General features: G+C 44.4%; 1 protein-coding gene across 1 annotated transcript in view; it reads left to right on the top strand.

Moving 5' to 3' along the window:
• slc9a5 (solute carrier family 9 member A5) overlaps positions 1–27500 on the top strand; it is a 53512-nt gene that overhangs the window by 6034 nt on the left and 19978 nt on the right. The window contains exons 2-9 of the mRNA XM_063187945.1: positions 1677–1777; positions 1974–2175; positions 4698–4861; positions 9584–9662; positions 12961–13138; positions 20575–20795; positions 23540–23742; positions 27338–27427. Coding sequence (XP_063044015.1) covers positions 1677–1777; positions 1974–2175; positions 4698–4861; positions 9584–9662; positions 12961–13138; positions 20575–20795; positions 23540–23742; positions 27338–27427 — 1238 coding nt within the window. The remainder of the gene's footprint in view (positions 1–1676; positions 1778–1973; positions 2176–4697; positions 4862–9583; positions 9663–12960; positions 13139–20574; positions 20796–23539; positions 23743–27337; positions 27428–27500) is intronic.

Raw genomic sequence — 27500 nt, 5'->3', positions numbered from 1 at the left:
CTACCAGCCAAAATCTAATTTCACCAGCATTTGGCTGGTTGGCTGGTGTTAATTTAGAGTCCTGATTACATTGCATTTAGCAGCTGCTTTAACCCAAAGCAAACTACAATAGGAGGGATATGATCAGCAACATACAATGTGCTGATAAAAGTACAGAGTGCACAGGCACAAGGGGAAAAGACAACAAAACAACATGCAACTGCACAGATACATGCCTTTGCAATACTATGCACTGGTTGCAGCCCATCTCTTTTCTTAGCCCTGTGTATGTAATTACTGTAAAAATCAGTCAGTTTTCATGTCCTGCACTGATGGTGTCCAAGTACGTGGTGGGGAACTGTCAGGGTCTGTTTCGGCACCTCTCTGGGTACACTGCCATGGTGGTGTATGGAGCTGTGAGGTTGACAGGTTGTGTGAGTGTGATTTCTCTCTCTCTCTCTCTCTCTCTCTCTCTCTCTCTCTCTCTCTCTCTCTCTCTCTCTCTCTCTCTCTGTCAAATGCTGCTGAGTGCAAAGTGTTAAATACCGAATGTACTGTGTGACATTTTAATATGTAAGGGGATTACATAAAGACTGTGTGAGTCCTACATTCCCAAGTAACAAAGTGATTTTCATCGATGGCATGTAATCTGCCATTAAGAGGGTTAATAGCTTATTATGGTCACCCTCAATTCACTACCTCTGCTGAATCTAGGAAACACCTGCACACTTGGAAACATTATTGGCATTTCTCGATCATTTTTATTTTTTTTAAACCTTGTATCAGGTTTTGCCTAAAGTGATTAGAATGAGGGTAACACGGGTATCATGATACTGGATTCTGAGAAAGGCATTAGAAGGGTGGGAGGAAGGTAAGCATTTTGAAGAGGCCAATATTTGACCGGATGTTTTGGGTCATTATTTATATTACTTAGGTTAATAGGCAATTGTATTCTATTCTTTGATAGTGCCCCAAAGTTAATATAATAAATCCCTGTATGTTACTTGAGCTTGATTGTCATCCTCCACTAAAAAGTCCCTTTGGGATATCTGTTGAGTGTGGTGTAATGCAATAATGCACATTGTAATGTTGTTATTTTGTTGTTCCATCTGTTGCTCTTCACAATGTCCCATTTGTCTCAATGGCTCAATTTCCCCTTCCTCAGTTTTGCATGTTCCACACTCCCTCTGCCTCACCATTCTATATATGATTCTGATCCTTTACTGATTATACTTGAGTTCCCCTGGTGCACTTAAGTATATCTACTTTATAATAGTATCTCCAGTATACTCCAGTATACTCCAGTGACTACAGGTGAAAATTAGATTTATGGCTATAATCTGGCTCAATTGTATGTTGTGCACTGTCCCTGTCAAATAAACAGTAAATGAAATGAAATGATCTGAAAGTGAAGTGCATATTAAAGTGAGGTGTATGTTCATATCTTGTTCCCTTGTCTAGTCAGAGATTCTTTAAGTATATAGAGATATGCCAATGTAATAGGTTGCTATGGGCACCTAACGTGACCAGGTTCCGGTCTGCCTAAAGGGGCGTGTCATAATACGCATTGAATAGAACAGTCCTTAGGTCTGCCTAAAGGGGTATCCCCCCCCCCCGCCCCCCCTCCCCCTTGCAATAGTAGAACCTGGAAACAATGGGCCAATGGAACCTCTCTCTCTCTACTCTCTCTGGTCTAGTGTTCCACTTCTCCCAGCGCTTCACCACCGTGGTGCCCGAGAGCTGCATGTTGATCCTGATCGGGCTGGCACTGGGCGGTGTGGCACTGATCACCAGCAAGGTCATCCAGATTCATATGTTTTTAAAAATCTTTTTATTCTTATCATTTAATGTTTTTATCTTTACTGTATGTTTCCTTTTTTCTCTGACTCTTAATTCTTTCTTGTTATTTCATTATTTTTATGTGAAGCACATTGTTACTTGTGTCTGAAATGCGCTATACAAATAAACTTGACTTGTCTTGACTTGACTTGTAGGTGCCCCTGTACCAGCTGGACCCCAGCCTCTTCTTCCTCTTCCTGCTGCCCACCATCGTGGGCGACGCCGGCTACTTCATGCCCGCGCGCCTCTTCTTCGACAACCTGGGCGCCATCGTCATGTACGCGGTGGTGGGCACCTTGTGGAACGCCTTCTGCACCGGCCTGTGTCTGTATGGCATGAAGATGATGGGCGTCATTGGTGAGGGACATCTATCTCTCGCGCTTTCTCTTTCTCTCCCTCTCTCTTTCTTGTTGTTAGTGAATTTCTCTCTCTTTTCTCTCCTCTCTCCTCTCCCTTCTCTTCTTTTCTCTCATATGTTTTTTTCTTTCTTCTCCTCTCTCTCTCTCTCTCTCTCTCTCTCTCTCTCTCTCTCTCTCTGCGGTGTTATCATTGAGGGTCTCTCTCACTCTCTGTAGTGGAGGGTCTCTCTCTGTGGCATCACTGATGAGGGTCTCTCTGTGTTGCTATTGGTGAGTTTGTTATTGTTGAGATACTCTTGGTTAGGGTGTCTCTCTTGGCGTGTTCAGGCCGACAGAGAACCATGCTGATGCCCATTCCCGCCCCTAATCTTAGACCGGCAGCCGGCGTGTTCAAAAGACTTGTTATTTTTTTCTGCGAACCGTTACAACAACATCAGTAGATTCATCCGGGCAACAATATGTGGAAAAGTTCAGAGCCTGGCATGAACGCAAGTGGTAGTGCAGAACATGACTGGTCTGGGCTCCGGCACCACTCTGGTCTGCCTGAAAACAGAAGGCCTATCTGTGGTGTTTTTGTTGAGTTTCTCTCTCTCTCTCTCTCTCTCTCTCTCTCTCTCTCTCTCTCTCTCTCTGTCTGTCTGTCTGTCTGTCTGTCTGTCTGTCTCTCTCTCTCTCTCTCTCTCTCTCTCTCTCTCTCTCTCTCTCTCTCTCTCTCTCTCTCTCTCTCTCTCTCTCTCTCTCTATGGCCATCCCATGAGGAATGAGTCAAGCCTGCTGAGAAGGCAACCTTTGTCGGAACACTCTGGTTGTAGATTGACAAGCTGTTTGTTTTGTTTAATGGCATATCCATCCATGTCATTTGTCAGGGGTATTACCAATGAATGACCATTTGGATAAAACAAATCAATAGCTTCTTCATGTTGCATAGTATAAAGTTTCATTCACTGGCCATTTCACAGCGTCACACGTTTCTTCCTCCATGATGACAATGCCAGGAAGTGATACAAAAATAAATAAGAGGGTGCTCTTTAGTAGTTGCCTATTTTATACAGTGCAGTGCATTCGGATTCCATGTTAATCTATACTGAATTATTGGAAATTTTCCACAGGTTAAGAGTGGAATCCTTAATCCCATGGTATTAGTGAGAACTTAACCCAGTAAGACATGGCCCCTGTTATAAATTAGCTGTAACCAGAATGGCAATGACCAAGTCTAATGTATTGTTAAAGGCCCTGTGTGCTGTCATAGTGGTGTAGTCATTGAGAGTAAATAGAACTCAATGGGTGTAGTACTATGGTAGTAAAGGTTTTTCAGTGACTATTACAGTGTTCCACCGGTGGAACGGTGCACATTAATGGTCTACAGCCCCACAGTAAATTGCTGTATGTCTTTCTCAGTGTTGCTGGCCCCATTTAAATTCTGAGAAACTCATCACCTAAAGGGCCGTCGCTGCTATTTACTCGCTACTTGCTCACTCCCCTACTTGCCACTCGCTCTGTGTGATTTTGTTTACTGGTTGTCATGGTTCCCGCTCTCCGCGCCAATAACGTCCGTACGAAACAAAATGTAGGCCTATGCTGTTTAACGTTGATCGTGTGCTGTGCACAACCATGCATATGAGCCTTTGATGGTGTACACTGTATTGGATGTATTTTCCTCAACACTTCAAAGTGTGATTGTGTGCAGAAGTTGGGTGGTCAGAACCATAGTCTTCTATACACATCTATGGTCAGAACACCACAGGGGCAACGTCACCTGTCAATAATCTGTATCCTGCATTCCAATTGGTTACTCGCTTAACTCGCGTCGCTCGAAGATAAAATAAGTTTATCTCAGAACCCGCCCACATCGCATCGCTTGTACTCTCCTCGCCTACTCGCCAGCGAGACTCGCTGGAACACGTAGACATTCTATTGACTTCATCCGCTGAGCGAGTAACTAGCAGCGACGTGTGTGTACGGCCCTTAATCCTCTCATATGATAAGTGGTACTCCACATCCGCAGTACTATTAGTTATAATTAGTTAGTTGATGCAGAAATTGGAAAAGGTTTCCAATAACTGAGGAAAGGCATGTGCTTCTGTATGTGTGTGTGCGTGCATACAGTACGACACGGAGAGAGAGAGAGAGAGAGAGAGAGAGAGAGAGAGAGAGAGAGAGAGAGAGAGAGAGAGAGAGAGAGAGAGAGAGAGAGAGAGAGAGAGAGAGAGAGAGAGAGAGAGAGTAGTATGTGCAGAAGAGGCTGTGTGACTGTATTTGCATGTGTGTTTATGTCCCCTCCCCATTATTAATACACATGCGTTCCTCATGCATGAATGTATGTCTCCCATCCGTGTGTGCGTGTGTGTGTGTGTGTGTGTGTGTGTGTGTGTGTGTGTGTGTGTGTGTGTGTGTGTGTGTGTGTGTGTGTGTGTGTGTGTGTGTGTGTGTGTGTGTGTGTGTGTGTGTGTGTGTGTGTGTGTGTGCGTGCCTGTGTGTGTGTGCGTGTGCGTGTGTGCGTGTGTGTGTGTGCGCGCGTAGACCAAAAGGTGGAGGGGGGTCTGATGGAGTTCCTGCTGTTCGGGGCGCTGATCTCGGCCGTGGACCCGGTGGCGGTGCTGGCCGTCTTCGAGGAGGTGCACATCAACGAGACCCTCTTCATCATCGTCTTCGGGGAGTCGCTGCTCAACGATGCGGTCACCGTGGTGAGTCATGGCTGAGCGAGCGACAGAGTGAGTGATGAGAGAGTGAGTGAAGGAGTGAGTGAGAGGGGAGAGCGTGAGCGAGTGAGTGAGTGAGTGAGTGAGTGCTGGATGACTCCATTAGTACTGCTGATGCAGCAGGGTTGGTTTAGTGGACTAGTTTTTCAAAGTTTTTCAAACATTTGTTCTTTCATGGACCACCAGTCAACTGAAAGGACACCTTCGCTCTTGCTTCAAGTTTTAGACACGGATGCAAATTCAAATGTGGATTGCTTTGTTATACATAAATGAGGCCTGTTTAACAATAGTGAAAGAGCAAATTTAGATACATTTAGCCTATAATATGATATATCTGATAACGTTACAAATATAGCCTATGCTAGCTTGTCATTGACAGAAGCTAGCATAGGCCAGTGGTCCGTGTACCACACTTTGAGAATCAGCACTGCTGGTGCAGCAGGGGTGCTTTGGGAGCACTGCTGGGAGAGACTGAAAGGTCACGTGCTGTTGACACTGAGTGAAGGAAGTCACGACAGACAGAGAGAGGAAGATTACCCCCTTTTTCTCGCCCTTTTTACCAGCCTCTTTTCCTGTCAAAAAAACAAGAAAGAACGAATAAAAGACTCCCATCAACTGAGAAAAAGTCCACTCATACCTCTGATGTTGAAGGCTGACTGACAGAGCTTTAATAGCCTTAAGAGGTCAGTGGGCAGAACTGACTTTCACGCCTAATCTAGAAAATTCTGTCCTCCGGCTGTGCTCTGCTCTGATTCAGTCTGGGGTCATCCAGGGAGTATTTAGCCTGCGAGGTGAAGCGCAGCATTATAATTTATTGATATTACTCCACCATGACTGTTGCCATAATAAATGCTGAGCCCATCTGTGCTGTGCTGATGTCTCGGTGGTTACCTCAGCCCAGACACTCATCTCTTTAAGCTCTCCCTGTAGATTCAGTCTTGACTGCGATCCAAATTAAAGCCATCGCTAGACTGAGGAGAGTGGAGAGCTGGAACGGAGTGTTATTGTACATAAAAATATGGAAAGTCATTTGAGGGCTATTCTCTTTATTGATGCAGTGGCCAGCACACAAACACATTACCGCACCATGACAACCGGTCAATATGTGGGTTCTTCGTTCTCTGAGAAAGTACTTTGCCCGGATAGGCTACCCCTCATCTAGTTGAAATGTGGAATTATGACTTTTGGACAAAATAATATCTTGTAAGCAAATTGTCAGCGTTCAATAGTAGATCAATAGTTGCCTGTCACGCTATCTCCCCATTAGAAATACTTGGGTTTAGGGCACATTAGGATTTTGACCCATTTGGAAAGGCTTACGTCAAAGTGACTCCAAACATTTCTGGTCACTGACCACCGTACCTACTTCTGTGCTAAGCCGATCAGCATTAGCCTAGCGACTTTTGTTTCCCTGTGAAACTGGCACACTTCTGCTGCGTGTCCAGAGTGACAGTGAGACGTGCCCACTGACTAAGCTTATTCCACACCTCATAATGGCATGTTCATGTTCACCTGATACTGTTTTTATGTAAGTTTATGTTTTTCTTAATGTGTTTTGTAGGTTTGTTTTCCTTATTATATGTTTATGTGTCTGTCTGCGTCTGGAACTACGTATATGTAAGCTGCCACTGTTGACCAGGACTCCCTGGCAGAAGAGACTCTTAGTCTCAATGGGACAATCCTGGCTAAATAAAGGATACATGAAATGAATGAGAACCTCACTGGGCTAATATCCTACGCCAAAGAGTGAAAAATAACATTTTTTAAAAACTGTGTGGGTAAGAAAAAGTTAATGGATATGGATGTTCACCTAGTGGGTTGCATCAGTGAGTTCCATCAGCAGAATAAGGGGGTAACTTGACGGCTCTCTATTACCCGTACCTATTACTGACTCACCTAATCTCAAGGTTTCTTGAAAGTAACAAAAGCTTCTTTCCTTGAATGCTTGGGGGGAGGAAAACGTTTATTGACATCACTGCTTGTAAACTGAGAGACCATGACTTGCTCTATAGTGCACCAGGGGTTCCCAAACTTAACCATGACGCGGCCGCTAATGGTGTGGATCGGTACTGCCCTCACGACCCGATTCGATCATGATTCGGGAGGTAGAGATTCGATTCGATTTGATTCTATGCGACTCGATCCGATCCGATCCGATTCAATTCTACAATGCATTGCAATGCATTACATTTGTACTGAAAGCAAAACAAGTGGTCAGATACTGAGCAACAATTTATTGGCTGTTTTCTGTATCAGTCTGTATCAGCCTTGCAATGTTTTGAAGTGCTTTTATTTAATTTAACATTCATTTGCTCCCGAAATATACATGGAAGTAATTGAAACTTAAAAAAAATTGCCGGATCGATTCTGGAAATTGCCGAATCGATTCTGGATCGTCCATGCCCCGCATTGGATTGCATCGCCGAATCGATCATTGTTGACACCACTAACGGCCGCCTATATTTACTGTACCACCACTAGATTATACAGCCAAAGCATTCCTGACATGGGCTGTGCCACACTTTTTCTGCACAAAGATCTGTACAACCCCCTTTCACAAATTGATACAGTTGGAGCTTCCTGAAACTCATCCAAGAGGAAACAAAATTAATACATTATAAAGAAGAAAATGATAGCACAACCACAGTCGATCCTCCATCACAGATGCAGGTTATTATAATGCTGAACGAATGGGAATATTGTTTAGCTTATTTTTGGTTTATTTTGCTTTACCTCAGTTATTTACGGTACTTTATTCAATTGTTTATTTACAATTGACCCCAGGGGTCCCCGGCCCCCAATTTGAGTAGCATTGCTCTATACACAGCAAACAGTGTTTATCTGTTACATAACCAGGTTTTACCGCAAGACCCCCGCCACCCTCCTCCTTCCACCACCACCCCCGCCTCTCACTCTCACTTGCACTTGCTTGTAGGATTAGTAAGAAGTTAATGGTCACATTAGATGGATTTTTCTTTTTCCTGAAACCGGTTCCCACCATGCTTACTCAGGGCTTCTGGTCTCATGCTAGTGCTGGCGTCTGTAATATTCCACGTGGTATTTCATACAGTGCATCACAGTAGTACACTACACAGTGTTGTCAGGAAACAGTAAATAGCCATCTGCTGCCATTCATTTGATAAGCAAATGATGATGGTGCGGTGTCGGTAACATGGAATGTATCGAATGACAAGCTGGTGCGTAGCTTTGGCTTTTAGTCATGCACGTGTGTTCGCTGCTTACAATTTGAAACCTTCATAACTTCCTGCAAATTTGACGAAAAAGACTGGTATTTCTGACCAAAAAATATGTAGGCCCACCTTAAGCTTCAGACTTATTACAGATATTTTTTTACAGTTCGGTTTTATTTTGTTCATCCCTTATTTATAGTACATCCTTGTTTACAGTATATTTAATTTCATTATATTTCAGTGATTTTACACCTAACAATATTCAGTGGTTTGTTGTTGTTTTACAGGCATGATTCATAATCATGATTTCAACTTTGACCCAAATAATAGTGATAATGATTTTTTTCCATAGTTGTGCAGCCCTACTGCTAATGGCATTTCATGGAGTATTTCCATGTAGTGTGTTAGCCGTGTTAGCATTCTGGACAGACAGCCGCGGCCCCAGCATCTGTGTCTACTATTATATTCTGCTGTGCCATTTAGCTCTGCTCTCTGCTCCAGCTGTTGCTGTCACACCGTTCGAGAACTGGCGCCCGGGGCTAGGGGGTTTGCTATGCATAATAATAGGACCTTAACCCGGTAGCCATATGGTAGATGGGGATCTGGGATCAAGGGAGCTTTTTGGTTCCTCCGCCCTTAACCCCTCCACCCCTCCACCACACCACCACCAGAGCCGCTGACAGCATTTGCTGGGCCCAGGACAAAGTCATCTAAAAGGGCCCCCCTACCCAATAAATACAATGAAGACCCAATTCTGCCCTCCCAACCCCGCCTCTCTCTCTCTCTCTCTCTCTCTCTCTCTCTCTCTCTCTCTCTCTCTCTCTCTCTGGGCCCTGGACAAGTGACCTGTTTGTCCCTCCCCCCAGCCAGTCCCTTTTCAAAGAGCCTCATCTCCAGCAGTCAATCAGGACGACGTGCACCTGGTTTAGAGCTCTCTTAATTAAACCGCATCTTCAGTCCACTCAAGGACCATTTTCAGGTCAGCCAGGTCTTTGATGCCACTGCATGGGCAGATGAATCAGTGTGTGAGTGAGTCGGTTTAGAGCAGTAATTGTTTAAAAAAGGGGGGAAGCTTTTAAAGCCAGAGGAACAAACATGAGCTGTGGTATTCTTAATTAACATGGTGCCATCGTTTAGGTTCTGCAGCGCTGTGCACTCTGGATAAACAGGAAATGCAATTAGGGTGTGCATGTTCCCGCAGTGATACGTGAGGGCTTGTTAGGGCATGAGCACTTCCCATAGTGCACTCTGATCAGTGATGACCCAGGAGACCAGAAATACAGTTGGCACTGAGAGAGTTTCATTAGCATTAAGTGGAAATAAAGCCCACTTGACCATTGCTCATCCGTTTTCTTCTTCTTCTTCTTCTTCTTCTTCTTCTTCTTCTTCTTCTTCTTCTTCTTCTTCTTCTTCTTCTTCTTCTTCTTCTTCTTCTTCTTCTTCTTCTTCTTCTTCTTATTCTTCTTCTTCCTATTCTTCCTCTTCCTATTCTTCCTCTTCTTCTTCTTTTTCTCAGGTGCTGTACAAAGTGTACATTTCATTTGTGGAGGTGGGCCCTGGCAATGTTCAAACTGGTGACTATTTTAAAGGAGTGGGTGAGTGTAAAACGTTTTTAATGCAGTATATAGACAAAATACACAAAACATTATACTTTTGATAAAACAGAATTCTTTACTTGTACTTCCTCCAGAAAACTGCATGCTTTTTAAGGTTGAGGCACCTCAGTATTAGCCTGATTATCATCGACTTTCAAATCTCTTGGAGACTTGGTCTGACCAAGAGCATAACAATTAACATTTCCCAAACGGAATGGTTGACTTGTCTCCCTTGGTTTGCTGATGGTTGTTTGCTTACAGACAAAATGGGAGGAGTTCCCGTATTTTCGGGAACTCAGAAAGTACTTGCATTGCTCTTGACCTGACTAGTTGTAATGCTGAAAGTGTTGCGTCACTAGGAGGGCGCAGCCTGGCTACCTCAGTATCTCTGCAGCTTTTTGCACACTGTAACTAGGCCATAGGAACTGATAAAACAGTGGCACTGTGCCATTTGGGACAATTTATATGAATTCTGACTCATGCAGTAATACATAGTAAAACAGAACATTTAAAAATAACCTGTGCAGATGTGCCCATTTTCCATTGTGTGTTTGTATCTTGCTTAACCCGTTCCTACCCTGTGCTCTACCTTGTGGATTTGTATATCTCCGTTGCATTGCGTCGTTCTGAACCTTTCTTACGTCCTGTGCTTATTTTGGATATTCACCCATTTCTCCATCATGTCCAGACCTTACCCTACTAATCACGGTTTTATCTTTTTTTTTCTTTACCATGATGCGTATAAGCTAAAATGAAGTGGTAAAGGAAGAACATCAGTGCTATTGGCATAGCTTCCTACATAAATAAATTAGACAAATAGAAACAAAGTAACTGAGAAACAGCTATTTACTCATACCAAAGAATAAGCTTCTTACCAAAGTGACTAGTGACACGGAAATTATTACCAGCCACAGCTTCAGGTTTTACCCCAATTTGGCACGTTGGCAGGTGCCAATGTCAAGCCCAGATTACGCCGGTGTCTTTCTCATGCCTGTTCTGCCTTAACCCTTTATTACCCCGTGTTATGCCTTTTGCACATGTACGTGTAGTACCGCTCTCCTTTGTACACATGTATCCATATTGGGTAAGTGGTTAGAGCGTCACACTTGTAGCCCAAAGGTTGCCGGTTCGACTCCCGACCCTCCAGGGCCTCGTTTCCGAAAGGGCCTTAAGTACTACTTAACGCTACGTGCTACTTAAGTTCACACGTAACACCATCGTAGAGCTCACGGAGCGTTTCCCAAAGCCAACTTAGCAAAGAACCATCGCAGGTTGACACGTAACTCTAAGAGAAATCTACGAGTGATCTGGAGTAGTCTTAACGCGCTAAGATTGATCGTAACGGCATGGCACAGTGGAGACACCCACAGGATATGAAGGGAAAAGAAGAAACTTGCGCATAAGATTGCAGTTTTAAGACTGCGAATTGCATGGCACAGTGGAGACACCCACAGGAAAATAGGAAACTTGCGCTTCAAGTTGATGTTTTAAGACGGGAGTGTAAATATCATGACACCACAGTTGACACTGTAATGAAAATAAGAAGGTAACATTAATTGTGTAAGTGTATAAGATAAAAGCAATGTGTTTGGAAAATATTTTACAGGCAGTAAAATAGTTGAGCTGTGTTTGATAAATCAGGGCATTATTAAACTGTGATCAATCATAATTTGTGTGGGTGCTTCGTGAACAAGAACAAGGCATTCACACGCAAAATAAATAGGTGGCTTCGGCGACCAGAGACAAGAGTGGTGATGTCGGAAGGGCACTACCGAAACATTAAAAAAAAAAAAAAACGGTCAGCGAGTCGTTGCGCACTCTTTCATTTTCAAGTAGGCCTACCCTAAGAAAGGGAAGGCGACGCAGAAAAGACACGACAGTTGTAGGCTAAGGGTAAACTATGACATAAAAAAGGCAGCGATGGGGATTCGTGTAGATTTTTTGTTTTAATACCAGCAGACTGCCGTGCAAAATGTTCCTCACAGTTGTTAAAGCCTTGAGTCCGCAGTAGGCCTACTTTGTGCGCCGCTCCCAAAATGCGCATCCCAATTTGGAACTCCTAGGCCTACTTGTCTTCTTAAATATTACGCACGGTAGCCAACTGCACGCGCTTTGTTTTAACGGCGTAGCTCATGGTTTTGCATGATTTCATTGTGTGTGTGCTTTTTATTTCATTTGCCAACAATGACTCCTGTCGATAGTTGCAAACTGCTACAAATAGTCCCACCCTTATAGAAAACAACTTTTGATACTGACACACGCCTTACATTTTGTAAATGGTTTAGCAGCATGACGGCGCAGTTCACTCCGAGGACACTTCAGCACCACATATGTGGACAGCGATCCTTAAGAGCGACGCTACGAATGATCTTAGAGGCTGTGCACGCGCGTGCATGTACGAGTGTCTTTGGGAAACAGTCGTAGGAAATCTAAGAACATTCGTAGGATCACTGGTTAACGACACACGTAAGGCTAAGAACCATCGTTATCGGGAAACGAGGCCCAGGTTAGTTGGGGGAGTAATTAACCAGTGCTCTCCCCATCCTCCTTCATGACTGAGGTACCCTGAGCATGGTACTGTCCCACCGCACTGCTCCCTTGGGGCGCCATTGGGGGCTGCCCCCTTGCACGGGTGAGGCATAAATGCAATTTCGTTGTGTGCAGTGTGCCGTGAACACTTGTGTGCTGTGGAGTGCTGTGTCACAATGACAATGGGTGTTGGAGTTTCCCAAATGGGCTTCCATTAACCCTCCTCCTACCAAGCCTGGGAAATAGCATGCTGCTTAGCATAATCGTTCCAATCTGAAAGACAGCATGACAGCTAAGCGAGGGAGCCTGAGAGTTGGAGCAAGTTAGAGACTGGGGAGGGCTGGAAAGGCGTCGATTATAGTTTGTTTAAATATATACAGCTGACATGATTGGCTATGGGCTACATATTATATGCTGAAAAATTAAAAAAAGTCGCACCATGCATAGGTTTCTTTATTACACATGTGTAATAAAGAAACCTATGCATGGTGCGACCTTTCTTCATTTTTCAGTTTTACAATATTTTGGTCAGCACCCTTAAAAGGAAGAGAAAAACTGTTGGGTGACGCCTGCTCCAACCCTTATGAACTACATATTATATGCCAAATGACACATTCGTAACACCCAATAAGCAGACAGCGCCAATTGTAAACCACACCTTTCCTACGAGAGGTAGCCTCCAGACTATCTCGCTTGTGAGATCGTGTGGTGTTAACCAGGCAATCTCCTACCCTGTGTGTCTAATGCCTTGTATTGTTTTCTCTGCCAGCATCGTTCCTCATCGTGAGCATCGGCGGGACGCTGGTGGGTCTGATCTTTGCTGTCATCCTGGCCTTTACAACGCGCTTCACCAAGAAGGTGCGGATCATCGAGCCTCTCTTCGTCTTCCTGCTCGTCTACCTGGCCTACCTGACCGCAGAGCTCTTCTCCTTATCTGCCATCCTGTCGTGAGTAAATACACTAATGCCGGGCATACACGGGCATACACATTTTCAGTCGTGGGTATTCAGCTACTGCTTAAAACTTGATTTTTTTTGCACACCTCAGCTGGCTGGTGCATCAGAGATGGCCCATGGGTCGCTCAGCAGAGAATTTGAAAAAAATCTCCCGCGCACTGACCATTTCGCAGCGAAATGGTCAATGTGCGGGAGTTTTTTCAAATAGTCTATTCAGCTCCTGCTCACACTGCACAAGAGAATCACGACTCACGTCCTCACACTATACGAGCTGAGGGTTGGATACAAGCAGAATGCTCACACTGTACGACACGACAGGCTTGTTTTCCAGAATGGCAAAAATGTGTTAGGGAAACGCACACGTGAGGTGCTCTCAAGGATGCGCTCTAGACCAAATCGCCTTGGCAATATGTGCTAGCCTGGGCGAAAGCTGACTGTTGACTCCGTCAAACTGTCTGGAACAAGCTAAGAGGAATCCATTGCCATGGAGGGTGGGAGAGATGGTCTTACCTTACTCTGCAATTTAAATTAAATGGAGTTTCGAAGTGTGCTGTATTAGCATGACTATTACGATACAGGGTTGCCAAAGCATACAAATAGTAAAACAAAAGTGTGAATAGTATTACCTTAACCAATGAGTAATGGACTCTGTGGGTGAGTTCTGTGTCACCACTCTCAACTGTTTGCTGATTCGTAGATCTGTGAGCGAACCGAGCTAGGAGCGGTGGGCCAGACTATATACGGAGCCAAAATCTTTTTGGTGAAAATACGTAGGATGGCGTCACCAGGCTAAATATCTGCCTTTGGTATTGTCAAATTTGGTCATAGCACTGCTTCAACTGTCTGATTTACTCATGAGGGGCGAACAAAACAGCTTGTTTTTCTTGTGACCATACGATTACAGGTCGCAAGGTGGTTGTGAGGTGAAATCGCTTGTCGTTAGTTACCTCATGTACACTACACGATGCGAGACGCATGATTTGTCTCTGATTGAGCAAAAAAATCCCAAAAACAAGTGCGACTGACAAATCGTGGCAAAATTGGGCCAAAAATCGGACAATGTAAACCTGGCTTAACCTGACTCTCGGCAGATGGATGGGTTCCGCCTTTCTCCACAAACATCCATCTGGAGCTATGCCATAGGTGTAGGTCTCCAAATGGCATGATTTCATCACACTGTGTGACATTTTTAATTGAGCTGCTACTTTACCTACTCACAGATTACTCACAGATTGGAAAGCAGCTAAAATTAAGGAATCAATGTCGGCGAGTGAGTCCATGCGATTGATGCCTTTCACTTATTTTCCCCTTCTCCACTATGTTTAATTTTTTACTACGTTACATTTCTGAAAATCTTGTGATCCTGATTGGTTCCACTGCATGTTGGTTTTGGGATCAGTTAGAAACCAAAGTTCCACCAGACCATTGTGTGAGCTCATGAAGCTGAGCGGTAATACACGAGGGTGTGGCGAGAGTCAGGTTAAGTATAGACTGCAGTCAGTGGCACTTTCCAATAGCTCAGTAGGCCCAACACTGTTAACCCATTGACATCTAAAGCACCTGCAGAAAAGGCTGCTGAATGCCTGAGCCCTTTTTAAGAAAAGTTGCCCTCAGCCTATAGAAACCTAAATATCTTGGGTTCTGAAGCACATTAAGACCCTCATCTTATCTTGCATTATAATGTGGTCATTCAGCTTTAACACATCAAGATTTTTGAATAAAATTGTCTCAAATCTCATGACCCTGAATATTGCATCATACAGCTCCAGGCGCCAGGGCCAATGTTGCTCAACGCAACATCCAGCATCAATTGGTTAAAACCCTTGCGTGCAGAGCCTCTATTACAAGCTTGTTGTTATTAACGGTGATGGCCAGGTTCTTAATCTGTTGCTTAAGACTCTCTGTAGTTTCCTAGCATTCATAGTTTCATCATTGAGGGTTTCGCTGGCCATCTCATCAGAGCCAAAAGGCTGCCACCTAGGCTGTGATGTACAGTATACGCATATGTAACGGATGCCAACTACCACAGTCTGGATGTTAGTAAACCTCCCTCCCGCAGCCATACAGTGTCGGTAGCGCTGAGCAATTGGTCTGGACCTTTAGCTCAGCGGTATCGGCAGAGATTCTCTAAGTATATAGAGATATGCCAATGTAATAGGTTGCTATTGGCACCTAACATGACCAGGTTCCGGTCTGCCTAAAGGGGCGTGTCATAATACTCCTAGCATTGAATAGAACAGTCCTTAGGTCTGCCTAGGTCTGCCTAAAGGGAGATTTCCCCCCCTCCCCCAATAATAGAACCTGGAAACAATGGAACCTCTCTCTCTCTACTCTCTCTGGTATTGGGCTGTGCTTCCCCTGACCAAACAGGGGTGCTGACTGGCAGGTGGCGGGTGCAAGCCCAGAGTGGTGAACTAGCCCAGATGACCTCAGTTACCGTACACCTGCACTATCCATAGAGTTTAGTTTTAAACAACTGGACTTCTAGAAGGGCCCTGAAGGAAATGTCGGCCCTTATACAATAAGGTTCATCAGGTTCTGGCTGCTGTAGGCTAAACCAGTGGTTGTTAAAATTTCAGTCCTTAAAGCTTCTCTTACCTCTGCCCAATACAAGCCACGCCCCCACAACCCAAACTTCTGCACGTACAGTATATACGCACAAAAAAGTATTGTAAGTTATTAGTTGCAATGAATCTTGCTCGAGACATTAATCAATACCTTCATGACTTAAGATGTGGACCAAAATATGCATTCATTTGGTTTTAATGTGGTTTAATTACACAGATGCCAAATTTTGGTTACAACCTCAGTGCAGACAAAATTCCGCTGACCCGTCTCTGGTGCCCAACTCTGTTGGAGATTTCAAACTTGTCCTGGTGGTGATGTGCAGACCTGCACCTGTGCTGTGAGTTAGGTGCCTGCAGATTAGCAAGTGTGGCGTGAACAGCAGCTAGAGAAACCTGGGCCACTGCCAAGGCAGGCAGGGAGAGAAGATTGCACTGCCACTAAGGCAGCCAAGTAAGCTTTCAGCATCATAACTTGGCTTAATACAAAGGGGGCAATTTTACATAGAGACATTTTAATAACATCTAAAAGTACGCCTTTTCAGTGCTCATTGCTTATTAACCAATATATTATTTTTAATGACCCCTCCGTAGCCTCTTAATGCACGCCGTACCTTCTGAGGTATGGTACGCTGTAATAGTCATTGAAAGGTTAAGTACCATGCTCTACTATGACATAACACAGGGCTTTTAGTAATGCACTACAACCTGGTCATTGGCATTGACAAATTTACACCACCGTGTTTTAACGGGTTAAAGTTTATCTGGTGTAGAATGGAGGGAGGGAGGCTTTGTGGTAAAATATACGTACGTATATGTTTTTTTGAAGGAAAGAGGTTTTTTTGGCTGTGGGCAGAGCTGGGAGACTCTGCTGCAAGAATATGACTCATGTCAGAGAGAAAGGAAAAGTCAAGGTGAGGAGAGGCATGAAAGAGTGTTTTGGCATAGAATGGAAAAAGATATTGAGAAGCAATTGAGAAGTGCATTTCCATGTACTTTGTGTGTGGTCTCTCACCTTCACTGTGTGTGTGCGCGCATGTGTGTGTGTGCGTGCGCGCATGTGTGTGTGTGTGTGTGTGTGTGTGTGTGTGTGTGTGTGTGTGTGTGTGTGTGTGTGTGTGTGTGTGTGTGTGTGTGTGTGTGTGTGTGTGTGTGGCCTTTGTGCACCCTTGTGTATGTGTGTGGGCACTCCTGCACCTGAGTATGTGTGCATCTTTTTTGTGTACCTGACCTGTGTGTGTGTGTGTGTGTGTGTGTGTGTGTGTGTGTGTGTGTGTGTGTGTGTGTGTGTGTGTGTGTGTGTGTGTGTGTGTGTGTGTGTGTGTGTGTGTGTGTGTGTGTGTGTGTGTGTGTGTGTGTTGGATTTGCAATTTGATGAGTTAAAAAAAGCACTAAGATGACTGCATATTATGTCCCAATCATTTAGTGTGGGTTTTAATCACTGTCGTGAGTCTACCAGCTACACCCCATTATGCATTAACTTATTATTTCAGAAATGAAAATATATTGACATTTGTATGACTCGTATTAAGTTGCTGTGATTAAACAATCATGATAGGAAGGGGGCGCAGTGGCGCAGCGCGCTAAGGGCGCATTTGGGCTTGCATGTCCAAGGGTTGCACCCAGTGTTTGAATCCGGCCTGGGTCATTTGCCATCCCTGCCCCGTCTCTCTCTCCACATTCACTTCCTGTCACTCTTCACTGTCCTATCTCAAATAAAGCCGAAAAAGCCCATAAAAAATACATAGAAAAAAAAAATCATGATAGGAAAATGCAGACTGGTAATACAATACTAGATTCATCTGGCATGGTTATTAGTGTGTGTGTGTGTGTGTGTGTGTGTGTGTGTGTGTGTGTGTGTGTGTGTGTGTGTGTGTGTGTGTGTGTGTGTGTGTGTGTGTGTGTGTGTGTGTGTGTGTGTGTGTTGTCCCCCAGGCATCTTTATCTGTCTCTTTGTCTCGGCATTCATGCACTGAATCTAGGTGAATGCAGGTGCCTTAAGTGTGTGTCTGTCTGGGTGTGTGTGCGTATGTGCATGCATGTATGTGTGTGTGTGTGTGTGTGCATGTGTGTGTGTGTTTTATCACACTCACATCTGTGTCTGTTTTTGTGTCTGCATTCACGCTTGTATGTGTGCACTGAATCTGGGTGAATGCATGTGCCTTAAGTCTGTGTCTGTCTGTCTGCGTGTGTGCATGCGTGCATGCATGTGAGTGTGTACGCGTGCGTGGGTGTGTGCATGTCTGCGTGTGTGAGTTTTTTCACGCCTGTCCATCAGTAATTCAGCAATCGTCAATAAAGTCAAGAAGTAATCAATATAGCAGCGGTGACCATTAAGTGTGTCTTAACAGTAGGTGATAAATTGCTCCAGTGTGGGGGATGCTGAGCACCGGAAGAGCCTGCAGTCAATATTATATATATTCCACACGGAGTCATGCAATAGGGCTGTGTGCTTAAAATACCCACCCTCAAAATAACACCATTTTCCCAACAACTGCCGAAATGTACTGTAGCATTCCGTGCATGTGTGTGTGCACGAAAATGAAAAGGCTGTGAAATACTAGGTGGCATTAAAATAATACATTTCAGGACAGTAGCTAAAAACCTCTTGAATCAATCTTTTTTTTTTGCACAGAGCAATCATTTTGGCCCAAGTTGCCTGATGAGACATAAACAGTACAGTTATCATACAACTTCTTGGAGAGACAGAAATAGGGTATTTCCTGTGTGGTTTTCTGGGCTGTTTCATGCCACCATACCGGTATGTCTATGGGTGCTTTCCATTATCATAACTCCCTTCCTCGACCTGTGCTTGTGGCCTCGCCCTTCGCTGATACCCCGCCTCCATAGAGAAAAAAATATGTTTCCCCGCTGTCAGCCTAGCCACAACATGTTTTGGGGGACCTTTCCCCATTCAATACCCTGATTGGAAATGAGAAAATGACCTTTGAATTGCGCTTTTTCAAGATATTGAACTAAACTAATGTCTTGTGACGTCGTCACAAGGCCACAAGCGCAACGGAGGTCGGTAGTTAAGATAATGGAAAGAATGGAAATGTCTGCTACCCCCATAGGCGGGTCTAAGACCAAAGGAGCCAATTAGGTTCCTCAGATGTGACACAGCACATGATTGATTGCTCATGCTAAAAATTAGATTGTTTTGTGTACCAAACCAGTAGTGTATTTAAACCTTAAAAGGTTTCAAATGTGTAGTAGAGAGACATACATGCAGCTGTATGTCAGAGAATGTCAGATAATGGGAAGGTCATGTGGTCTGATGATTAAATAACCGTCTCTCAGCTTATTGCTGGGAAGATGATTAGGGAAGAAGAGAATAAGAGAGGAGAGGAAGAGAGGAGAGGAGAGAAGTGCAGAGAAGTGGAGAGGAGAGAAGAGCAGAGGAGAGGAGAGGAGAGTAGAGGAAGAGAGGAGAGGAGAGAAGTGGAGAGGAGAGGAGAGAGGAGAGGAGAGAAGTGGAGAGGAGTGGAGAGGAGAGGAGAGGAGAGGAGAGGAGAGTAGAGGAAGAGAGGAGAGGAGAGAAGTGGAGAGGAGAGAAGTGGAGAGGAGAGGAGAGGAGAGGAGAGACGTGGAGAGGAGTGGAGAGGAGAGGAGAGGAGAGGAGAGGAGAGAAGTGGAGAGGAGAGGAAGAGGAGAGGAGAGGAGAGGAGAGGAGAGAAGAGGAAGAGAGGAGAGGAGAGAAGTGGAGAGGAGTGGAGAGGAGAGGAGGGGAGAGGAGAGGAGAGGAGAGGAGAGAGAGAGAGAGAGGAGAGGAGAATAGTGGAGAGGAGTGGAGAGGAGAGGAGGGGAGAGGAGAGAAGGGAGAGAGGAGAGGAGAGGAGAGAAGTGGAGAGGAGAGGAGAGGAAGAGGAGAGGAGAGAGGAGAGGAGAGGAGAGGAGAGAAGTGGAGAGGAGTGGAGAGGAGAGTGCCACAGGCGCCCTCATCTGGTCACAAAGCATGTCAAATTCTAATGTCTAATCATTTTTGTATTTTGACAACATGTTTTGTAATGAAATCGAGTTCATATTGAGGTAACACATCTACATACAGTACATAGGTCTCGGTGACAGGGTTCTATTGTGCAGATGGAGTAGATGGTTAATGGGCGTGTAGGCCCTATTGTTAGCTTTTGCAAATATGGGACTACGCTGTGCGATAAGCCACTATCACCCGGAAAGCTGAATGGTGACCTGGAATGAAAATCAACTGCGTGAACAAAGGTCACTGATGAAGGCGCCATGAAAAGACAGTCGGTCAGAACGGCAGTCAGACAGCTCGGGAAAAAGCGCAGCATACAAGAGGCCAGACGCTGGACTTTTTGATTTGATTTGAAAAAAAAACCCCACAAAGATGACTGCATATTACTTCCCAGTCATTTAGTGTGGGTTTTAATCACTGCCGTTAGTCTGCCAGCTAGACCCCATTATGCATTAATTTCAGTCTCAGAAACTACAATTATAATTAACATTCATATTAACATTTGTATGGCTCGTATTAAGTTGCCGTGATTAAAAACTCATGATGGGAAAATGCAGACTGGTAATATAAACAATTCATCAAGCGTTTAGATGTATGCCTTTCAGGTTTTATTGGTGGGTGTGTGTGTGTGTGTGTGTGCGTTCGTGTGCGTGTGTGTGTGTACGTGCATGTGTGTACGTGTGTGTGTGTGTGTGTGTGTGTGTGTGTGTGTGTATGTGTGTGCGCGTGCGTGCGTGTGTGTGTATGTGCATGTGTGTGTGTACGTGCGTGTGTGTGTGTGTGTACGTGTGTGTGCAAATGCTTCAAGAAACGATCCTGATAAATAATGTGTGCCAATTAACTGAGCTTAATGTAAGAATTAACCTCCGTTCTCCTCTACTCGCTAGGCTGACGTTCTGTGGCATTGGCTGCAATAAGTATGTGGAGGCCAACATATCCCAGAAGTCCAGGACCACGGTGAAGTACACCATGAAGACCCTGGCCAGCATCGCCGAGACCATCATCTTCATCTTCCTCGGCATCTCAGCCATGGACAAGTCCAAGTGGGCCTGGGACACAGGCCTCGTCTCCTGCACACTCATCTTCATCTTCGTCTTCAGAGCCATGGGTGAGAGATTTGGTTTGAAAACTCATTTATTGGACTTCACTGCCAATTCATAACATAAAATATTTTCCCTACAACATCTCCCCTCTGCATGAGACGGGAGGAGCCCTCTCGGTCCGTGTACCATTCGTTCTTTTGTTTTTTGATTCAGAACCAAATAACAAAAAAAACGAAAAAACGGCTGGTTATTTCATTATTTTGTTTTAGTGACAAACGAAAAAACTAATTTTGATCTGTATTTCTAAATTTTATTTTCTACATCATTTTAAAATAACGGCAATTTAAAAAGTCGACGTGTTATTTTTATTTTTTGATATTTTCATTTCTCAGTCTTATGTGCCCCGGAAGTACTAGATTAGCTGTTGCCCCTGCCGTTGGCGATGTTGCGAAAGACAGGACGATGTTGCGCCCCACCGCGTTTCTCGTGGCTCTCATTTGACAGCGCGCACGACTGATAGTTTTAAATGTCGTAGGCCTAGGCTACCCGAAGACCCCAGGTTTTATTAACAGTTTTGTAATAGACAACGACCACCGAACACTGGTGTGGACTTGCAGCTTACAGCTATTAGCTCAGCGAAGCTGTCCTCTGGACCAATGTGGAGACATGGTTATAGCCTAATGGGATCTGGATTTTTTTAAGGCATCTATTTTCTATGAACCGAAAGGAACTGGCTTTTGGTGGCAGGTCGCGTCCACCATGGCATTTTGATATTGTGTTGTTGTTGGACTTTCGGAAAGAATTGCGCTCTGACACGTTTTCCCCACATCAGTAGCCATCAGATCTAAAGCATTCTTTTGTCATGAACCCTAGAAAGTCTCTAGTTAGTTTGCCAAATAAAATCTGTCTTCCTGGCGAATTCATTCCCTTTGTCATTGTCCCTCTTTTCCTGTTAGTATTTTTGACCTGGATATGTTTATCACCGTAATTTGTCTAAACCTACACAATGCGTGCGCGTAGCACTTAACACAGCAGGCATCTATCAAAGGAACGCACCGCGTGTGTGAGCTGCATTCTCCTTATCCCTCATGGAATGGCAAGCCATGTTGAGAGACTTTAATTAAATTCAATGTACTCGCAAGAGAGATATTAGAGAGTAGAGATATTAGGCTACAGTAAAATGTCAGCACTACATCAATGTTAGTTTGGCAAATGTAATGTTGGCATGCTGATGCAAGCACGACGGTGAAACAAGACGCATAGGCTTACAAATAGTAGGCTATACTTCCCCAAGCATAGGCTACTGAAAATGGCCATTGCCACTGTGTTCAACGTGTTTTTACACATTCAATTACTCCCACTAAAGGCATCTCACAAACTCAACGATGAGTGCTGGCAGTGCACATTTCACCTATACCACACACGTGGGCAGCTCGCAGTGCAATAGGCTACAAGGGCTGCCGCTGCACCAGCTGCAAATGCAGGAGAGAATGATCGCACCTAGATCTTCTCAGAAATTTAACCTACTGTACTGATGATAGGGGGTGAAGTTTTAGCCCATATTTCATTTTCCAGTGTAAAACTGATGTTATTGTCTTTGTGGTAATTGCCTCAATTTATTTTATTATAAACCAGCATTTTGGATGGCCATTTGTGCCATATGGCTCGTATTTTTGTTGAAGTTCTGTAACGTGGATTATCTTCAACGTGTTTACTTTTTTTAGTTTAGTATAATTACGGAGATTGCACATTACTGATTTTTGTGACATTTTGACATTTTTTGGAAGGAATATAATCAAAATAGTCCCGCCGGGTGGATTATTGTTTTGTGACGTGCATGTGGGAGCCTTATGTCGGCAAAGGGTACAACAGTATTGTTTGGTTGTAGTTGTAGCCTTTTGTTTGGTCTCCCCTCATGAAACTGTAATGTGCTTCACACATAAGAGCAGTGCCGCCAGAGACGTTATAACTAAAAGAATCTTTGGTGCCGCGATTTCAGCACCATGGACAGAGGCTGAACAGGACTGGCCGCACACGCCAACGCTGTCAGTGTGAAAGAAAAGACCTCATTTGTCTCGCTCCCATTCCGTTCGGCCAGTGTGTCTAACGCCTTATCGTCCATTATTTGGAACTTTTTTAGCATATCCGTATCGGTCCGATATGAAAAACTACACAGAATATATATTATTCACTGGGATTCCCAAACTCGGGTTCGTTATTGTTGTAAAGGCTTTTAGGTAACACTGTTAGATACTTTTGTTTTATTCATGAGTTAAAACTTGTTTTGAGATTGAACAATTCGGTTTGCATAATTTTCAGTTTATATAAAAGGTTCTCAAAAAATGATGTCAGTTAATTTCGGTTTGTCTGCCATAACAGTAATATTAATTATTTATTGGTATCGGCCAAAATGTTCACATCTGTGCATCCCTAGTGAAAACAGAAATGAAGTATGCAACACGGTGGTCGAGCAGCATGCCTTTCATCAGACATTCTGGATCAGTATTTGAAAGAAGATATGACAGTTTTTGTATTTTGAGTGTAATGATATGTATGGGATGGAAGCAGTCACTCAGTATTGATTGATGTTGAGAACAGAATTAATTGACATGTCTTGCCGACTGTGCGAGCCTGGAGTAGACACGTTTTCTCCACGCTCCCACCTTTCCTTTAAAAATCCTGTACTTTAACCCCTCTTTAAAACGAAAACAATAACAAACAGACATGTACTGTATTTGTTATGGTTATCGTGTTTAATGTATCTGATATGATATTCATCAGAAGTATTCCCCATTTGTCACACTGAAAGGGGTCGTGGGTCAGACATGGTTCCTGAACTGGTTCCGACTGGTTCCACTGGACAAGATCGACCAGGTGGTGATGTCGTACGGTGGCCTGCGGGGGGCAGTTGCCTTCGCCCTGGTGGTGCTGTTGGACAAGAAGCAGGTCAAAGCCAAGGACTACTTTGTGGCAACCACTATAGTGGTGGTGTTCTTCACATTCATATTCCAGGTGAGGATATTTACAAAATATATGATTTATAACTTTTTTAAAAGATAATTAGTTTTTTTTTTGTCTTTTTGACTTAATTTATGATAGGACAATGAAGGTGGTGACAGGAAGCGAGTGGGGAGAGAGAGACGGGGAAGGGCCGGTGTCCTGTCTATATGAGCGACCCGTCGAGATGTGATACTTTTCGCTACTGAGTATGCGCACGCATGCGCACACCCTTACGGCGGTTTTCGCGGGTGATTGCCCATCGAATTGTGCGACCGCGGCAGTACTGGTTCGGAAATTGCATACTCTCGTATGGGTTAAGTAGCCTAAGGTTGGTTTGCTACAATAATAAGAAATGCACTGGTGGGGATGTTTTGAAAATAATTCCGGTCATTAAAAGAGGTGTTGCCCATAAACATCTGCCAAAACAAAGCCACAATACGCTATCTGCTATCTGGGAATCTCTAAACCGCGCTTGTTTAACCCAATTTCATATGGCAATGTTGCCTTGCGAGACAGGCCCACGTTGCATTGAAACCAAACCAACAGCAAATGGCTGCATTACACAACCCGTAGCCAGGCCCTGATCCCAAACACTTTCTCCAGTATTTGCGCAAACTCAACTCAGTCCCTTTCATATGGCACGTTTATTAACTTGCTCAAACGAGAGGCTCGCGTTTTTTTAGTGGTCAGCCGCCGCACATTCTTTTTAAACTCCGCACAAACGATTGCACACCCCTGTCCGTGAAACAAACAAAGTAATAGTTATTAAAACAGTCCTACGTGGACCGATTGAAACGTCTTCCACGGAAAATCAAGGTCGCTCATTTAGATGAGGCAGCGCAAATCGATAGAACACCACTATCGAGTAGGGCGACCGGTCGGTCATCTCGACGAGGCAACATATCTCGACAGAACACCGGCAGAGGACCCGGGTCGGGAATCGAACCCGGGTCAGCTGCATGGTAGATGAGTGCCCTACCGGTTGGCCACGGCAGGCCCATAAAATATGTACTGTATGATTTATTTGTAGAAGTTACATTACATCATTACATTACATTACACTTAGGTGATGATTTTATCCAAAGTGATTAACGCTTATTTACAGGGTAATGGTTACAGTCCTGGGATCAATGTGGGGTTAGGTTCCTTGCTCAAGGGCACTCAAGCCATGGATGGTGGTGGTAAGCATGGGATTTGAACCGGCAACCCTATAAAAAGCCCAAATACGAATATTAAAAAAGAAGAGGAAGTCATCAGACAAGGCATTATGCATTATGTTACAGTTTTTCAGAGAGTTGAAGTGGGAGAGAAAGTAAAACACGCAAGAAAAAAATATTCTTATTTCAGTTCCTGGCCAGGTCAGGATATTTGATTTTGTGCCAAATTCTTTTCAGGGAACCGTACCGACTGGAATTGATATGTGGAAATGCATTCGTCTCAGCGTCAGCGAAATGCGTGTGACATTTAAACAGTGTGTGTATATTTTGTGTGATTCAGCAAACGGTGTGACTATTACCGCGGCGCGGCCCCATATTCCCTGTAATGTGTGAACTGGTTGGTTAGCATGCCAATGAAGCTAACACTATAAATGTCAGACATCGTGCTATCTGCACCCATCTGCCCATTTCTCTCTCTCTCCCTCCTTCTCTCTCTCTAACACACACACTCTCTGTCACACACACACACACACACACACACACACACACACACACACACACACACACACACACACACACACACACACTAACACACACACACACACACACACACACACACACACACACACACTCACACACACACACACACACAAACTCTCTCTCTCTCTCTCTCTCTCTCTCTCTCTCTCTCTCTCTCTCTCTCTCTCTCTCTCTCTCTCTCTCTCTCTCCATACCTTTGTGTCTTTGCCTCAGGGTAATTTATCAGATGGCATTTACGTTTGGCTGGTGTGAGGTGCCGCGATTACCATTGCTACCCAGAAAATGTAGACTCTTATTGTGATGTATGAAGGGCTTTATTAAGCATGATAGTGCAAATCTGTTCGCATCCCTGCTCTTCCAGACTGGTTGTTTGCTTTCTCTCTGTCTGTGTGTGTGTGTGTGTGTGTGTGTGTGTGTGTGTGTGTGTGTGTGTGTGTGTGTGTGTGTGTGTGTGTGTGTGTGTGTGCGTGCGTGCGTGCGTGTGTGTGTTGGTTGCGTGATGGCCCCTGTCTCTCCTCATCTTCCCCATCATTAGATTCCAGCAGGTGGCGAGAGTAGCCAGGAGGCCAGAGAGCCAGCGGCAACAAACACACACATGCACATGCACACGCACACACACACACACACACACACACACACACACACACACACACATATAAACACACACACGCACACACACATACACACACACACAAACACACGCTTGCATGCACGCACACACAAACACACACACATACGGACGCGAACACACACACACACACACACACACACACACACACACACACACACACACACACACACACACACACACACACACACACACACACACACACACACACACAAACATTGAAATTAGTTTCTGTGCAAGAGGCCTGGCTTCCTCTACACTCACCCTTTGCCACAAAAAGCAATTGCGATGTTCGCCCGCTGTAGAGATTGGCTTCAGCTCCGGACAAAAACATCATTTGTCTTTAGTCAGCCGTTGGTAACGCTGATTAAATTATGTTAAATTATGGATCTAGAGGTGGATATATATTAGATTTTAGACATATACATTCTCTTACCTTAATTATCTGAAAAAGGTTGGAAGTTTGAAAGGTTGAAAGGATAGTACGTATTACAGTGAATTGTTTTGCTTGTGCAATGGACAATAGTCTGAAGAGGATTTTTGAATTTGGGATTTCAAATCTTTATTATTCAGACAGGACAGGGAGGGAGGCAGGAAGATTGGAGTGTCTGGAACAAGGCTGAAGAGGGCATCTAGGGATCTGGCAGAAGAAGCAGAAAGATACTATTCTGGTTATGGTTGCGTAGGAAGGACAGGTCGTGGGGGAAAGAGGGGTCTTAGGGGTAGTTGCAAGGGGCGGCAGGGAGACGTCCACCCACGTCTTGCTCCACCACCGCAAGATGTTCCGGGATTAATGGAGCGAAACATCAATGAAGGGTTGCTCCCGGCTGATGACCCTACAGTTACCCTGTTGGCACCAGCGGAGGTGCGTCAAGACACAGGTAGCTCGTACCTGTGCTTCCACAGAGAGAAACACACGGTTCTGAATTAAACCCAGGATTTTTTAAATACAATATATATTTGGGTTTTCACATCTTTATCATCCAGACAGGATAGTGAGTGAAGCAGGAAAAGAGAGAGACGGGGAAGCACTGTGAAACCACAAAGGTCTGAATTAAACCCTGATGCCCAGACTTAAAGAGCAGTGCCTTAGCCCACTGATCCATGGTGCCCTTGAACAGGATTTAATTAGCACTTGAATGATAACCTCACTGACATGATATCTAATGCACCTGTCCAACTACAGAGGTGTGCAAAAAGTTTTCCTTTTAGAAATGCCAGTTCCTAATAATCCAAAGTATTATAATTATATTAATGCGTGTACTGTATTCTCCACTTGCAGGGATTAACTATAAAGCCGCTGGTGAGATGGCTGAAAGTTCCTCGTGGTTCCAAGAGGAAGCCGACCATCAACGAGGAGATCCATGAACGAGTGAGTACTGTCTGGCTAGAATCAGTATCAACAGTGATGGGCAACCTGGATTCAGAAGAGACAGTACAGTGAC

Source organism: Engraulis encrasicolus, chromosome 22 (assembly GCF_034702125.1).
Source record: "Engraulis encrasicolus isolate BLACKSEA-1 chromosome 22, IST_EnEncr_1.0, whole genome shotgun sequence".
Taxonomy (NCBI): Eukaryota; Metazoa; Chordata; class Actinopteri; order Clupeiformes; family Engraulidae; genus Engraulis; species Engraulis encrasicolus.
The sequence above is the reverse complement of the archived record's forward strand: the minus strand, read 5'-3'. Positions and strand labels throughout refer to the sequence as shown.